The sequence below is a fragment of the Mixophyes fleayi genome, chromosome 9, assembly GCF_038048845.1.
Source record: "Mixophyes fleayi isolate aMixFle1 chromosome 9, aMixFle1.hap1, whole genome shotgun sequence".
Lineage (NCBI taxonomy): Eukaryota > Metazoa > Chordata > Amphibia > Anura > Limnodynastidae > Mixophyes > Mixophyes fleayi.
The window spans coordinates 1,530,970-1,548,666 of NC_134410.1; the positions used below are offsets into that span (position 1 = coordinate 1,530,970).

General features: G+C 42.2%; 1 protein-coding gene across 1 annotated transcript; it reads right to left on the reverse strand.

Moving 5' to 3' along the window:
• Positions 1–10,266: 10,266 nt before the first annotated feature.
• LOC142101783 (syntaxin-3-like) lies at positions 10,267–16,129 on the reverse strand. The gene is made up of 2 exons (XM_075186206.1): positions 15,729–16,129; positions 10,267–12,825 (listed from the first exon to the last, which is right to left on the reverse strand). Exon 2 carries the CDS (start codon positions 12,561–12,563, stop codon positions 11,673–11,675), a length of 891 nt encoding a protein of 296 aa, XP_075042307.1. The 5' UTR covers positions 12,564–12,825; positions 15,729–16,129; the 3' UTR covers positions 10,267–11,672.
• Between the last annotated feature and the right edge of the window lie 1,568 nt (positions 16,130–17,697).

Here is a 17,697-nt window from a genome sequence, read left to right on the forward strand (position 1 = left end):
CAGGAGGGTGGGTTGAAGTAGCGATAGAGTAGGTTGATGTAGGTGAGGACATTGGGCTGGGAAAGTGGGGAAGAGGGAAAGAAGGGAGGAGAGGTAGGTGGGGAGTGCGGAGAGGTGGGAGGGGAGTGCAGAGAGGTAGGAGAGGAGTGCGGAGAGGTAGGAGGGGAGTGCAGAGAGGTAGGTGGGGAGTGCGGATAGGTAGGAGAGGAGTGCGGAGAGGTAGGAGGGGAGTGCAGAGAGGTGGGAGGGGAGTGCAGAGAGGTGGGGGGAGTCAGGGCTGCCAAGAGGAATTCAGGGCCCCGGTACAACAAATTCATGGGGCCCCCCCTTATAGTTAAGTATGCTAAAAAAAAAATGCGGAGGTGTGGTCATGCATTTGGGGGCGTGACAAATGAGCCATTGGGGCATGTCTAACACATTAAAATCACTAGGCTCTGAATTCGCCGGAGCGTCACATATGTCCAAGCACTCCTGACTTTCAGGACATCTAGCACCACAGTGTAGTATAGAAAGAATGCAGTGTGTACACAAAGAGTTCAGTTTTGGCCTGCACCTTACATTGGGCACATTCACCAAAAACTGGCATTGTCCCTACTAGAATCACAACATTTCACATACTGTCCTGCTCTCTCCTACCTGTTCTTCTCACTTTCACCACCTGTGGCTGCATGTTTGTTTAGTTGCAGCTTGTCTGGATCCTGGAATGCTGGGGGCCCTATTTGGAAAAAAAAAATTACATTTAGATAATTCCAAACAACCCTGGCCTTAAATTAATACCACCCACGATTAATAATTAAGCCTTCCTCCAGCTCCAATATTACAATAATATGCCCCTTCATCATCGCCATGCCTTATGATCACACTGCGCCCTCCATGCTGCTTTTGCCCCTTCACCTGGCTTCCCTTCATCACACTATACTATGCCTTTTTCAATCCCACTGTGCCATGCCTCCCCCCCTTTTTAACCCCACTGTGCCATGCCCCCCCCCCCCGTTTTTTAACCCCACTGTGCCTTGCTGCCCCCCCCCCCGTTTTCCTCCCTTCACTTACCTTTTCCTTTTCTTCTCTCTTCTTTCTTGGTCCTCTCTACTCCATTCAGACTGAATGCCGTGCGTGACATGATGACGTCACGCCCGGCATTCAGTCTGAATGGAGCAGAAAGGAGCAGAGAGGAGGGACGCCGGCGCCGCGGGCCCGGGTAATTAGTACCTGCTTTCCCCCCCTCTCGGCGGCCCTGGGGGGAGTGCGGAGAGGCAGGGAAGGAGTGCGGAGAGGTGGGAGGGGAGTGCAGAGAGGTGGGAGGGGAGTGCAGAGAGGTAGGGGAGGAGTGCAGAGAGGTAGGAGGGAAGTGCGGAGAGGTGAGGGGGTGCGGAGAGGTAGGAGGGGAGTGCAGAGAGGTAGGGGGAGTGCGGAGAGGTGGGAGGGGAGTGCAGAGAGGAAGTGGTGAGTGCAGAGAGGTAGGAGGGGAGTGCAGAGAGGTAGGAGGTAAGTGCAGAGAGGTGGGGGGGAGTGCAGAGAGGTAGGGGAGAGTGCGGAGAGGTAGGTGAGGAGTGCGGAGAGTAGGATGGTGCAGGTAGACATGGAAAGCAGTTAGCATAATGCGAGTAGAAGAACATGATAATACAGATGAACAGATTGGACACACTGAGAATTTAAGTGAGAGACAAGGTTTGCAAGTGGTTCATTCAATCAGATCTTATCACCAATGCCAGCAGATCAGTAAGGAGGGTCTATTTCAGGAGCTTGAGGTGGAGGTAACAGGATTCACTGGATTGTTGGATTCTGTCCCCTGTAGTAGTGATATCAGTGTCCTCCTCCTTTTTACCTCCTCTTGAACTCCAGTATAACTCTGAATTTGGCTATATTAGTCCTAATACACTTGGAACTGAACACACTGGCTTACAGCCATTATATACTGATTATGGTTAAAAAAAACACAAGTGATCTGTGACTTCTATCAGTCCCCAATAAACTCCCACAACAAAGGCTAGCAATAAAAGCCTTAAACAAGCAGTGAAATAACAGCATACCAAGTATTAAATAACTTTCTTACATTTAGATCTGACACTGGTGCAAACAGAGGAAGATAATGACCATGGGCCTGATTCATTAAGGATCTTAAATGAAGAGGATCCTTATTTCAGTCTCCTGGACAAAACCATGTTACAATGCAAGGGGTGCAAATGAGTGTTCTGCTTTGCACATAAGTCAAATACTGACTGTTTTTTCATGTAACACACAAATACTTGATAGCTTATTTGTACACTGAAATTTAAAGTTGATATTTGTGTGCTACATGAAAAAACAGTCAGTATTTGACTTATGTGCAAAGCAGAACACTCATTTGCACCCCTTGCATTGTAACATGGTTTTGTCCAGGAGACTGAAATAAGGATTCTCTTCATTTATGATCCTTAATGAATCAGGCCCCTGGTATGTACAGGTCTGTCTTACTCTGGTTTAGGGTGTCCTGGGACCTCCCATGTTAGACGAGGAGCAGTCCGTGCATAGTGATCCCCTCTCCCAGAATGCCGAGACTCCCGAATTACCAGTAGTTCTGGAAGAGTCGGTCACCCACCTGGTGAGTATGATTTATTGCACATCTCCCAACTGTTCAGATTTAGGACATCTTTGTCCCCCAGGAGGTATGTCCCATTCATTGCTGCGCTGTGCAGGTTTACGGTTAGCAGAGCGTGGTGAACGGGGGCCGTGTGTGTGCGTGTGGCAATCACTGGGGGCCTGATTCATTAGTGATCTTATCTGCAGCTTTTTGCTTATCATAAACAAATCCACGCTGTGCATGCTCAGAAAAGGAAGATAAGAAGCAAAATCCACTGCGTAAGTGAAGAATTTCTTAAGTTAAGATGAAAATCCATCTTAACTTCACTCTTATCTCCCCGTTTCTTCTTAAAAATAAGCATCTTAACTTTTGCACAAGATAAGGGGCCTGATTCATTAAGGATCTTAACTTGAGAAACTTCTTATTTCAGTCTCCTGGACAAAACCATGTTACAATACAAGGGGTGCAAATTAGTTTTCTGTTTTGCACATAAGTTAAATACTGACTGTTTTTTCATGTAATGCACAAATATCAACTTTAAATTTCAGTGTACAAATAAGCTATCAAGTATTTGTGTGCTACATGAAAAAACAGTCAGTATTTAACTTATGTGCAAAACAGAAAACTAATTTGCACCCCTTGTATTGTAACATGATTTTGTCCAGGAGACTGAAATAAGAAGTTTCTCAAGTTAAGATCCTTAATGAATCAGGTCCAAGATCACTAATAATCAGGCCCTGGATGTTTAGAGAGGAGAGAGGTAAATGCTAAGCACACCCTGGGGTGTATCCACACGCTCGTCATGGTGTCATCCCATTCACTATCCCGGTACAAGAAGCTGCAATGTTGGGGGGTATTTAACGGTGCGTAGAGTATTGTTACCTATTTCCTGATACTTTCTCCTCCTTGTAAAAGGATCAGATTTTCCTGCATGTGATACAATTATTCTTCTGTCTTATTGTATAATTTACTGGCAGAGTATTGTAGTGTTTTTACTGTCTGTACTGTGACTTGGGGGGGATTAGACTCGTTCTCCCCCCTATCTATTTCCAGCCTGAGTCTTTGCTGCTGATCACATCCTGGGTGCGAGTGACCCAAAGGCAGCGGAACAGCCCACAATGTCCGGGATCGATCTGGGCGTCTGATAATGTCTCCTGCACCTGACACAAGTACATCAGAAGGACTGAACCTCAGGCCGGGAGCGTGGAAGAAGTGTCACCTCCTTGTACAAACAGAGAGAGAAGCAAAGCCGATGTGTGCATGTTACAATACAGAGAGAGACGCTGATGTGTGCATGTTATAATAAAGAGAGAGACGCTGATGTGTGCATGTTATAGTACAGAGAGAGACGCTGATGTGTGCATGTTACAGTACAAAGAGAGACGCTGATGTGTGCATGTTACAAAACAGAGAGAGACGCTGATGTGTGCATGTTACAGTACAGAGAGAGACGCTGATGTGTGCATGTTATAATACAGAGAGAGACGCTGATGTGTGCATGTTACAGTACAGAGAGAGACGCTGATGTGTGCATGTTACAATACAGAGAGAGACGCTGATGTGTGCATGTTACACTACAGAGAGAGACGCTGATGTGTGCATGTTACACTACAGAGAGAGACGCTGATGTGTGCATGTTACAGTACAGAGAGAGACGCTGATGTGTGCATGTTACAGTACAGAGAGAGACGCTGATGTGTGCATGTTACAGTACAGAGAGAGACGCTGATGTGTGCATGTTACAGTACAGAGAGAGACGCTGATGTGTGCATGTTACAATACAGAGAGAGACGCTGATGTGTGCATGTTACAATACAGAGAGAGACGCTGATGTGTGCATGTTACAATACAGAGAGAGACGCTGATGTGTGCATGTTACAATACAGAGAGAGACGCTGATGTGTGCATGTTACAATACAGAGAGAGACGCTGATGTGTGCATGTTACAATACAGAGAGAGACGCTGATGTGTGCATGTTATAATACAGAGAGAGACGCTGATGTGTGCATGTTATAATACAGAGAGAGACGCTGATGTGTGCATGTTATAATACAGAGAGAGACGCTGATGTGTGCATGTTATAATACAGAGAGAGACGCTGATGTGTGCATGTTATAATACAGAGAGAGACGCTGATGTGTGCATGTTATAATACTATGTTTGTACAATAAGAGCTCACACGTCTGAGAGAAGCTTTATTCACAGGTCACACAGTGATTCACGATAATCTGTCCACTTGGGGGCGCTGTTCTATTATAGTTTATCGGTGATATTTTGTCTAAACTCAGCTAAACTATACAGATAAACATTCACTTGGTAAATGGCAACGGTGTGTTCTGTGTGTGGAGAAGGCAACATTGAAAGCATGTTAGTGGCTGGATCCCATGCCTCAGTGATGTCACAATGGACTGATTGATGGTATATATATATATATATATATATATATATATATATATATATATATATATATATAGTAAAGCGCTACAGAATATGCTGCCATTATAAATAAATGTTAACACTAATAATAAAATTACAATATACATATATGTATATAATTGCACAACACTTCCCCTATGTGTAGGTGACAGGTCCAGTAGACACAAGTGGGTTTATATTGTATATGTGAACATTTATGTAGCTTCAGAGTTACAAGCAGAAGACACCTGAGACCATTAACATCCACTACACGCTGTCTGCTCAGATCTCACAGCGCAATAATCAGCTGCAGCTACTTGCGCAGAATGGCAGACGGATTAGTGACGTCGGTGATAGCCGGCTGCTCCGCGGGGTTCATCCTACCTGCCGCCTGGGCGCTGAGACATCCATAGGATATTGGGACGGACTTTCCCCCGCGGGGACGTCCTACTAGAGGCCGGTGAAATGATTCCTCTTCTGCTGTTCCTCCCCTATGTGGATGGAGGGACAATGACAGTGGGGAGACATTTAGGGTTATACCAGTCACGTTCTGCGAGCGCCTGTCCTCAGCCACACGGAGATACAATGTCATGACAAGAACTCATCTGTATTATTTTATCCTATTTCCCTGATTCTGTGATCAACAAATATTCTGAGCTTGTGAGATTTTATTATTGTCTAATACTATATCTGACATTAATAATACACAGAACAATACACTGCTCGGCCCGTAACATTAAGGGCTTGTAGGTTTGATTTATACCAGTATTTCCCACACCCAGTCCTCAGGGAGCTCTAACAGTCCATGTTTTCCATATCTCATTGCTGGGGCACAGGTGTAGTCATTACTGACTGATACATTGTAACAGATCCACAGGTGGTAGAATTACTTCTCATGTCACCTGGAAAACCTGCCCTATTACAGCTCTGAGGACTGGATTTCGGAAACACGGATATATATGATATTGTCATATGTACCCCACACAATCATTGTCAGACCAGCGCTATTTATTACATAAACCAACATAAACTGTGATGTTTTATGTGTATTATATTAAAGAAGAATCCCTCTGGACATCAGCTGATTGTCTCCAACGTTACTGTCATAGACAGAACCCGGCCCCACAAGCTCCTTCTTCTCCTGCGTTACTTCCCCTCCACCCAGAGGTCTCTTTCTCTATAGGTTTGGGTAAGTTTTCTGCTGTGTTTATTAATATAATTTGTTATTATGTATTAGTGATATTTATTTCTAATATTCTGTGTGTTGGATATATTCTCTTTCTCTTTGATATTTATTGGCAAAATAATAAAAACAAATTTACAAACAGACCAATAGGTTTACCAGTAGGTAACTATGCTGCACAATCACTAACTGTGACAGCAAAAATACCTAAATCACCTTATAGATCAGGAAAACAATGGACAGTGCTGTTATATATATATATACAGATAGATACACACACACCGATCTGCTATAACATTACAACCACTGACCTGTGAGGTGAATAACACTGATTATCTGGTTACAATGACACCTGACAAGGGGTGGGATATATTAGGCAACGAGTGAACAATCAGTTCTTGAAGTTGATGTGTTGGAAGCAGGAAAAATGGGCAACGAAAGGATCTGAGGGTCAAATTGCGATGGCTAGATGCCTGGGTCACAGCATCTCCAAAACGGCATGTATTGTGGGGGTTTTCTTTTACATCATGTGGACGGTGGGGTGCAGACCAAGTACACCCCGTAAAGGTAACAGTATTCCCTGATGACAGAGGCCTCTTTCAGCAGGATAATACGCCCTGTCACACTGCACAAACTGCTCAGGAATGGTTTGAGGAACATGAGAAAAATTTCAAGGTGTTGATTTGGGGCCTGATTCATTAAGGATCTTAACTTGAGAAACTTCTTATTTCAGTCTCCTGGACAAAACCATGTTACAATGCAAGGGGTGCAAATTAGTTTTCTGTTTTGCACATAAGTTAAATACTGACTGTTTTTTCATGTAACACACAAATACTTGATAACTTATTTGTACACTGACATTTAAATTTGATATTTGTGTGTTACATGTAAAAACAGTCAGTATTTAACTTATGTGCAAAACAGAAAACTAGTTTGCACCCCTTGTAATGTAACATGGTTTTGTCCAGGAGACTGAAATAAGAAGTTTCTCAAGTTAAGATCCTTAATGAATCAGGCCCTTGGTCTCCAAATTCCCCAGATCTCAATCTGATGGAGCATCTGTGGGATGTGCTGGAGACACAAGTCCGAGCCATGGAGGTCCCACCTCACAACTTACAGGACTTAAAGGATCTGCTGCTAACGTCTTGGTGCCAGACACCACAGGACACCTTCAGAGGTCTTGTGGAGTCCAGAGCTCGACGGGTCAGAGCTATTTTGGTGGCAAGAGGGGGACCTACATAATATTAGGCAGATGGTTCTAGTGTTGGGGCTGATCTATGTATACATATAATTTTACCATTATTACTGCAGGCTATACTGACATTATGGGGCGTATTCAATTGTCGGCGGAAACGTCGAAAATCCCGCGGTCCACGCACGATTACCGTTATTACGGTAATCTTGCGCGGAAAAACAGTTAATACGGTAATTTACTCGCTGGTTTTCAGCTCGCGGCTCCCTGAGCCACAAGCTGAAATCCAGCTAGATTTTACCATATTAACTGTAATAGTTTTAACGCTGCGGGACTTTTAAACAATTGAATACGCCCCATAGAGAGAGAAGTGCACGTGTGCAATGTTTAGTATAACAATACACAAAGCTCTTCCTCTGATACAAGTGATGGGGTCTTGTATCTGCAGCTCTGTCACATAACATCCAGGAACAAGATCTAGGGGTAAATGTATGAAGCTCCGGGTTCTTCAACACCCGCGAGTTCGACGTCTTCGGCGTTTAAATTTAAAGCGGCGCTGCCTTGTAAAGGGAAGTTTCTCTTTACAAGGCATCACTACTGATAAACTTCCCTTTACAAAGCAGCGCTGCTTTAAATTTATACGCCGAAAACGCCAAACTCGCGAGTGTTGAAGAACCCGGAGCTTAATACATTTACCCCCTGATCCTACATCTGTATCAGTGTTATCATATCTGGCTCCAGTCTTATAAAATGTTCATATTACTAAAGTGTTAACAGAGAACCTCACAGATGTGGAGGCAGATGGCAAATAGTTCATATAAGGTGACCTTTAATGGAAACAACTAATGCGGATTCATGGAGCTGTTTCAAGACCTCTACACTCAATTCAACAAAAGTGAACTTAACACTGGGATTAGTTATTATAATGTTATCAAAATAATACATATTTACATTAAATTCAAAGTTACCAAAACCAAATACAGTTTCTTGCAGTGTCAGCGACTTAGTGTGTAACGAAGTGATTGTTATAGTGAGAAGTTTCACCATTTTGTGGTCACGTCCTCTTTGTGCAGAGTCTGTACTTTGAATAAGTTACATAAAATAAACGGATTCATTGTCTGGTAACGTCTGTGATGAGTGCAGGTACTACTGCAGCTGCTACACTAGTGCGCAGGAGAGGATTACCCCCTTGGGGTAGACATCCTGTTATATAAGAGTGCCCCCATCTGGGAGAAGATCGCTCAGTGATTTCTCGGACAGCCCCAGGCAGAATGGCAGCCAGTCAGCCGCTGACTCCTTCAATGTAAACACCTGAGTGCGTCACAGGTTAAACACAGAGCACTTAAAGTGAAAGCATCATTATGTCTCAAAGCAACAATGAACCTTTTTAGGATAATTTTCAGATGCACACAAACAAGTTTACTCATCTAAGTTATAGTTAGGAGCAGGAAAGAGATAGAGGGGACATGATAGAAACTTTCATTTATATCAGGGTTATAACAAGGTGCAGGAGGGAAACATTCTACAAAGGAAGAGAAGTATTAGAACACGAGGACATGTACTGACACTGGGGGGAAGAGAAGTATTAGAACACGAGGACATGTACTGACACTGGGGGAAGAGAAGTATTAGAACACGAGGACATGTACTGACACTGGGGGGAAGAGAAGTATTAGAACACGAGGACATGCACTGACACTGGGGGGAAGAGAAGTATTAGAACACGAGGACATGTACTGACACTGGGGGGAAGAGAAGTATTAGAACACGAGGACATGTACTGACACTGGGGGGAAGAGAAGTATTAGAACACGAGGACATGTACTGACACTGGGGGGAAGAGAAGTATTAGAACACGAGGACATGTACTGACACTGGGGGGAAGAGAAGTATTAGGACACGAGGACATGTACTGACACTGGGGGGAAGAGAAGTATTAGAACACGAGGACATGTACTGACACTGGGGGGAAGAGAAGTATTAGAACACGAGGACATGTACTGACACTGGGGGGAAGAGAAGTATTAGAACACGAGGACATGTACTGACACTGGGGGGAAGAGAAGTATTAGAACACGAGGACATGTACTGACACTGGGGGGAAGAGAAGTATTAGAACACGAGGACATGTACTGACACTGGGGGGAAGAGAAGTATTAGAACACGAGGACATGCACTGACACTGGGGGGAAGAGAAGTATTAGAACACGAGGACATGTACTGACACAGGAGGGAAGAGAAGTATTAGAACACGAGGACATGTACTGACACTGGGGGGAAGAGAAGTATTAGAACACGAGGACATGTACTGACACTGGGGGGAAGAGAAGTATTAGAACACGAGGACATGCACTGACACTGGGGGGAAGAGAAGTATTAGAACACGAGGACATATACTGACACTGGGGGGAGAGAAGTATTAGAACACGAGGACATGTACTGACACTGGGGGGGAAGAGAAGTATTAGAACACGAGGACATGTACTGATACTGGGGGAAGAGAAGTATTAGAACACGAGGACATGCACTGACACTGGGGGTAAGAGAAGTATTAGAACACGAGGACATGTACTGACACTGGGGGAAGAGAAGTATTAGAACATGAGGACATGTACTGACACTGGGGGGAAGAGAAGTATTAGAACACGAGGACATGTACTGACACTGGGGGGAAGAGAAGTATTAGAACACGAGGACATGTACTGACACTGGGGGGAAGAGAAGTATTAGAACACGAGGACATGTACTGACACTGGAGGGGAAGAGAAGTATTAGAACACGAGGACATGTACTGACACTGGGGGGAAGAGAAGTATTAGAACACGAGGACATGTACGGACACTGGGGGGAAGAGAAGTATTAGAACACGAGGACATGTACTGACACTGGGGGGAAGAGAAGTATTAGAACACGAGGACATGTACGGACACTGGGGGGAAGAGAAGTATTAGAACACGAGGACATGTACGGACACTGGGGGGAAGAGAAGTATTAGAACACGAGGACATGTACAGACACTGGGGGGAAGAGAAGTATTAGAACACGAGGACATGTACTGACACTGGGGGGAAGAGAAGTATTAGGACACGAGGACATGTACTGACACTGGAGGGAAGAGAAGTATTAGAACACGAGGACATGTACTGACACTGGGGGGAAGAGAAGTATTAGAACACGAGGACATGTACTGACACTGGAGGGAAGAGAAGTACTAGAACACGAGGACATGTACTGACACTGGGGGGAGGTAGGTTCAGAGGAAACTACGTTACAGAAAGGGTAGTGGGTAAGTGGAATAGCCTCCATCAGAGGTGGTAGAGGATAATACAGTAGAGCAATGTAAACATGCTTGGGATAGACATAAGGATATCCTTATAAAGAATAAAGGATCAAATAGGGTTTAAGGTACCGTTGGTTAATAAAATAAGGGGCAGACTGGATGGGCCAAGCGGTTCTTATCTGCGGCCAAATTCTATGTTTGGGTTGGGGTTACCACAACCCCGACTACCAGGATACCTACAAAGAAACACCTATTAGAAAACAAAACCGACATCAATATAAACAGACTTACCGACAAAGAGACGCTGCCCATGTCCGATGGCCGGATGATGCCGACCGCCATTATTTCCGCACACAGACCTCTCCGGCACTTGAGTTCCACGTCACTGAACAGTGCGGCCTAGATAACTGTTCATTTAAAGCGGCAACGTCGGGACCTCACAGGTCAGCATCATTGCAAATGTGCAGCGTCGCTTTGTAGGTAAGTCTCTTTATATTGATGTCAGGTTTTTTACCTAATTAGTATTTCAACCCCTGGTAGTCGGGGTTGTGGCAATCGTTTTTACACTTACCACCGCTATGGTTCTATGTTATTCCAAGGCCGGGTCCATAACCAGCAAGTTCTACTGCTCTCGTCTATTGATAGTTTCAGTCTCTGCCTTTACTAATCTCTATACAGCAAAATCACCCACCAATGTTATATCTAACAATGGGAGTACCCACCTTTCAATTCATCTAGAAGTGTATTTCGTATAAATAATAATAATACTTAACTTACAAATGTAACATGTTATTACAACACATGGCAGCAAGGTGCAGTGACCGCCTTCTCCCAGGCTAATAACAGTATCAGTTATAAATCTTCCACAGATACATTCACGTCTAGCAGCTCTTCAGATAAAGGATGAAATGTTTTATATGAACAAAGAGAATTTCTTCCGTCAGGACAACGTCCCGTTATCCGCTAGGATCCTAGGACCTCCGATGATGAAGACGTTGCACCAATGTATTACCTGTCCACACAAATATGAAGTCCTAATATTTACCGTACGGCTCCGGACATACAAGACAGACACGTACAACATGCACAGAGTCCTAAGACTGCAGATATAGCAGCAGCTATTCGAGACTGTCTCTGGTATTTCAGGGCCTTCTTCACTTGCTCTTTAGATTGCGATATATAATCCATGGTGTTCAGCACATTGTACTCAATGTTATTGATGATATCGTGTTGCTCGGAGACCAACATATCCAACTGGATGAAGAGGGAGTGGAGCTCCATTATCTGGGCCTCCAGATCCAGGAGCTGTTTATGTCTTTCCTGGGCCATGGCCAAGTGTTGTTTGGCTTTGAGGATCTCCAGGTCATGTCCAACAATTTGCGGAGCCATTGGGCTTCCTATGAGCTGGTTGATCTCATCCTCTTGAAGACTCAGGCCGGCCAGCTCTGCTTGCCTCATGATCTGCTCCTTCAGCTTCCCCACATATTTAGTCTCGTTGATGTAATGTTGGCTCATAACGTCTCGGAATTTGTTGGTCATGACGGTGAACTGACTTTGGCGGATTCGATGTTCCGCCATCCAGTTTTTATTGTCTTGCGCCAAAGAGTTTTTCATGTGGCTTAGCTGGGACTGGATTACTTTAGCTTCGGAGGTGAACAAGTTTTTCATTTTGCTTAGCTCCTTCTTGCCTTCGCAAATGTTAGTTTCCGTCGTGCTGCAGAGAACCTCTCCTTGTTTGCTCTCAATGTCCTCGGCCATCTCCTTCAGCTTCTTCAGTGCTAGAGAGAGGATGGAGACCTCCCGGAAGAACAAGTTCATCTCGTTGGACTCCGCATCTTGAAAGACAGGGTTGTCAAAAGCAAAAGACTCATCAAAATCCAACATGTCATCTTGACTGGTTCTGTTCTTTAGCTCTTCCAACCGATCCTTCATCTTTAAGTCCCGTGGCCCAGTAACATCTGTCACAGATGAGACAATGAAATCTGTATTTCCATCAGCTTATTCAAAAGTTTTAAAACCTTCAATCTCATTACGTCAAACCGGAGCTGTTAAAAAGTTTTCCTCCCAGACCTTGCAAATATTGACTAAGTCTTTTGGCTCACAGATAATTTGCTCTCCCAATCAGGTCTCACTGTTCTCAGTCAGGGATAGCTCATGCCAGAAGTGGGTGGTGAGCATTTCTCAAAGGCAGATGCTGAAAAAGATTTTAGAAGAGGTGATTAGGGACACAGCTCAGAAGAATTTACCTTTGTGTGCTTGGAGGGTCAGTCAAAACATCTCAAATACTTCAGATAACAATCACCTTCTTCCCTCAAAGGGATTGTGCAAAATAATGTGTACTTTTATTTACCCAATATATATATATATATATATATATATATATATATATATATATATATATATATATATATATATATATATATATCTCTTTCCTGTAAAAATTTCCTGAAAAAGTTATATCTTAAATATTACGTTGACATAATTGTATTCAGGGGGAGTTTGTAAAAGTTGTTCCACCTGTTTCTCACAGAACCATCCTCAACATAAATTTCCCTTTACATGAACTAAGATATTTGTGCAACGTACAAGGAGCTCAGCCCAGTCCCATCCCTGCCGGAGATGCCTGGGAGCGTTCTTCACAATAACTGGATCTACCAGCTTCTATCTCCTTGTGTCTTAGTCAATGAAACTGGGGGATTACAGCAGAAATTCCAGAGAACGTTGCTTTAGTTAATATCCATCTGACTGTGACATATTTCTAAATGTTCTGTAATGTTTCCTGTACAGGGGATTTTTTGGTGGCTTTTACTGAAGTCACAAAAACATTTCCTGAATTTTTTGACTGTCCCCATGTACTCAATGAATAGATTCCGTCCACTAACACAAAATAACTTCATGGCAGAACTTGTTATGAATGAATGAATAACAGATCTTATATAAAATACAAAGAGCATTAATGATTGTACTTCAATCTGTGCAGAGTTCGGATACAGCCAATGATCCATGGCAGTGCCGCGTTGTTACCCATTGTGCTCAGCGCTAGTGACCAATCAGCCATTCCGCACAACTGCTAAATGCCAGAATTGTACCATGATAATTAATGTAACACAAGGCTGAGCCTGGTAATTACCAATTTACCACGGAATCTAAAAATAATAAATATATAGTAGCAGTAAGTTTGTATTAAATGTTTTCATTTTTTATTGGCATTCTGAGAAGGTGATAACAGTTATTTTGATGCTACAAGTCTCCCTCATCCTCCAGCTGTCACACAGGTGTGTTACCACCACAAAGTAACCCGGATAAAAACAGGACGTCGCTGCCATGAACTGTGACCAGACAGAAACATACAATGTAACACAACTCATACAATGTAACACACCTCATACAATGTAACACAACTCACACAATGTAACACAACTCACACAATGTAACACATCTCACACAATGTAACACATCTCAAACAATGTAACACAACATGTCATACAATGTAACACAACGTCACACAATGTAACACACCTCCTACAATGTAACACAACTCACACAATGTAACACATCTCACACAATGTAACACATCTCTCACAATGTAACACACCTCATACAATGTAACACAACTCACACAATGTAACACATCTCACACAATGTAACACAACCTGTCATACAATGTAACACAATCTCATACAATGTAACACAAACATCTCATACAATGTAACACAATGTCATACAATGTAACACAAACATCTCATACAATGTAACACATCTCACACAATGTAACACAACATGTCATATAATGTAACACATTTCACACAATGTAACACAAACATCTCATACAATGTAACACATCTCATACAATGTAACACAACATGTCATACAATGTAACACATTTCACACAATGTAACACAAACATCTCATACAATGTAACACATCTCATACAATGTAACACAAACATCTCATACAATGTAACACATCTCATACAATGTAACACAACATCACACAATGTAACACAACATATCATACAATGTAACACATCTCATACAATGTAACACAACATCTCATACAATGTAACACAGCATGTAACACAACATATCATACAATGTAACACAACGTCACACAATGTAACACAACATCTCATACAATGTAACAAACATCTCATACAATGTAACACAACATCACACAATGTAACACATCTCATACAATGTAACACAACATCACACAATGTAACACAACATATCATACAATGTAACACAGCATCTCATACAATGTAACACAACGTCACACAATGTAACACATCTCATACAATGTAACACAACATCACACAATGTAACACAACATATCATACAATGTAACACAGCATCTCATACAATGTAACACAACGTCACACAATGTAACACATATCATACAATGTAACACAACATCACACAATGTAACACAACATATCATACAATGTAACACAGCCTCTCATACAATGTAACACAACGTCACACAATGTAACACAACATCTCATACAATGTAACACAAACATCTCATACAATGTAACACAAACATCTCATACAATGTAACACAAACATCTCATACAATGTAACACAACATCTCATACAATGTAACACAAACATCTCATACAATGTAACACAAACATCTCATACAATGTAACACAACATCACACAATGTAACACAACATCACACAATGTAACACAACATATCATACAATGTAGCCTCTGCAGGATACAGACTTTGGTTGCTGTATTACAAGATTGAGGACACTTGTACAATACGTTTATTAATCAGACCCTCTCAGTAACATTATACCCCCCAGACCCTCATTGTTCCTCCTCCAAAAGTTTTTGCTAATTACTGGGACTTTGTACCTCTATAACCTGCTCCCATCTAACCCCCATCACTGCTGCACTTGTTATAAAACTTGTTACTAAAGTGCTGAAGTTTCTATAACAGGATTATAACTGTATTTTATAGTATATTATGAAATGTTCTGATAAAATCATCAAGAAGAATTAACTGCAGAAGATTTTACCTGTTTTAAATGATTTTTTGGGTGATACCTAAACAAACAATAATAATAATAATAATAATATGTATTACCTGACGCTCCTCTCTCAGCAGAATAACACAGGACCTGTCTCTTGTCCACAGTCCGGCATCTAACTCTCAGGATTAGGGGACTGGCTCTGATGTCACAGGAACCAGAGAGAGGTGGAGATTTGGAGATTGCAATAAAGGCCACATTGTGCGTAGATCCCAGTCTGTGGCAGGTAGACGCTGCCTGAAATTACACCTCATTGTGGCTGCGTTACTGCAAGATTCACTGGGAGTTTAGTTACAATCTTTTCATTCTAATGGGGGAGGGGAGGGGGGGTCCAGAGAGTTTTTGCTAAAAAAAAAACCTCATTTTTTTTATATGATTTTGTTATCACAATATTATATATTTTTAGACAGGTTGTTTGTATGAATATTTTTACATTTATATTTCTATATGACACTTATTTCAATATACATGTTATAATTCTACTTCCAGGGTCCACCTATATAAATTTGCACCTATATAAATTTGCACCTATATAAATTTCCTTTGTATTTCCTGGAAATTATTATCCAGATGTCAGAAGGAGACAGGCTCTGAAACGCGTAACACTGAACGGGGTAACCCTATCAACATGTTATTATATGTCTATAAGAGAATCAGTTCTTTATATTATAATAACTCTATGATCTATGTGCATTTTCCCTGCAGCGTCCGTCGCTCCTTCCAGAGGGATCAATCCAGCATGAAATCACTTCTGGGGCAAAATCTACAAAGTTCATTTTATTAAATCCATTTAAGGGACTATAAATGTGAGAACTATTTTTCATCCCAGATATGAGCTCAGACTACGCTGTATACACTGATTATCGCTTGTTTTCTGTAGCAGCCGGTATTGTTTTTGTGTTTTATTTGTTGTTCCTATAAATCTGAGGGAAATAAGCGAAGCAAAAAGGTTACATAACGGAAAAGTATTTGGAAACGTTTCTTTGTCTCCAAATGATACATTTAACACTGAACCCTCATTATATTCACTTTTTATGTTGTGTAAAACTAAATATTGTTCCAGCTTTTATTAGGAGAAATCTGACACAGTTTAGAGCTGCAGCTGTAAGACATAAGTATGATCTACTCTAAATTCTGGCACCCGGGGCATGCTGGGATCTGTAGTGCCCTACAGTAAATTACTATGAAATAAACACAACTGTATGACATTTATAAGACTCGCCCAATCAGTTGTCGTCTTCATTCCTTGCGCCCCTAATTCCTACGATATCTTCACCTTCCGTCTTCTTTTCCATCTTCTGTTTCCTCCAGTAATTCAGTGGATAAATATAAAAAACCTCATTAGATGATGTGTAACCTGCCCCTAGCGGAGCAACATAGGAGACAGAGAAGGGGCCTGTCCACAAGTAACCAATAAGAGTAGCTTTCTCCTGCTCTAGCCAATCAGAGCAAAGCCACCGCCCAGGGGTGTCGGGATGAGCCACATATTTTCCATTATTTATTTTTTTATGATTTATTTTACTTGTTAACGATGACGTATCGTGACACGACTGTATTCTTACACAGTATTCTGATCTTAATTTAAGTGCAGCTCAATATACACTGATTGGAAGTTCAATTCCCAACCATGTCCTTATCTGTGAGGAGTTTCCTTGCGTGGGTTTCCTCTGGGTGCTCCGGTTTCCTCCCACACTCCAAAAACATACTGGTAGGTTAATTGGCTGCGATTAAATTGACCCAAGTCTGCGTGTGTGTGTGTGTGTATGTGTGTGTGTGTGTGTATGTATATTAGGGAATTTAGACTGTAAGCTCCAATGGGGCAGGGACTGATGTGAGTGAGTTCTCTGTACAGCGCTGCGGAATTAGTGGCGCTATATAAATAAATGGTGATGATGATGATGATTGGAAAGCAATTGTACGCAGTTTACACGTAGGTTCAGGCCGCATCGCTGATTCCGATGTCCTTCCTCTGTAATATTTGTAATATGTCTCTTTAAATTTTAAAATAATTGTGTAAAGCGCTTC

Excerpts from the sequence above, each read along its gene's own strand:
- LOC142101783 (XM_075186206.1), bottom strand. The coding sequence starts at position 12,563 with ATGAAGGATCGGTTGGAAGAGCTAAAGAACAGAACCAGTCAAGATGAC.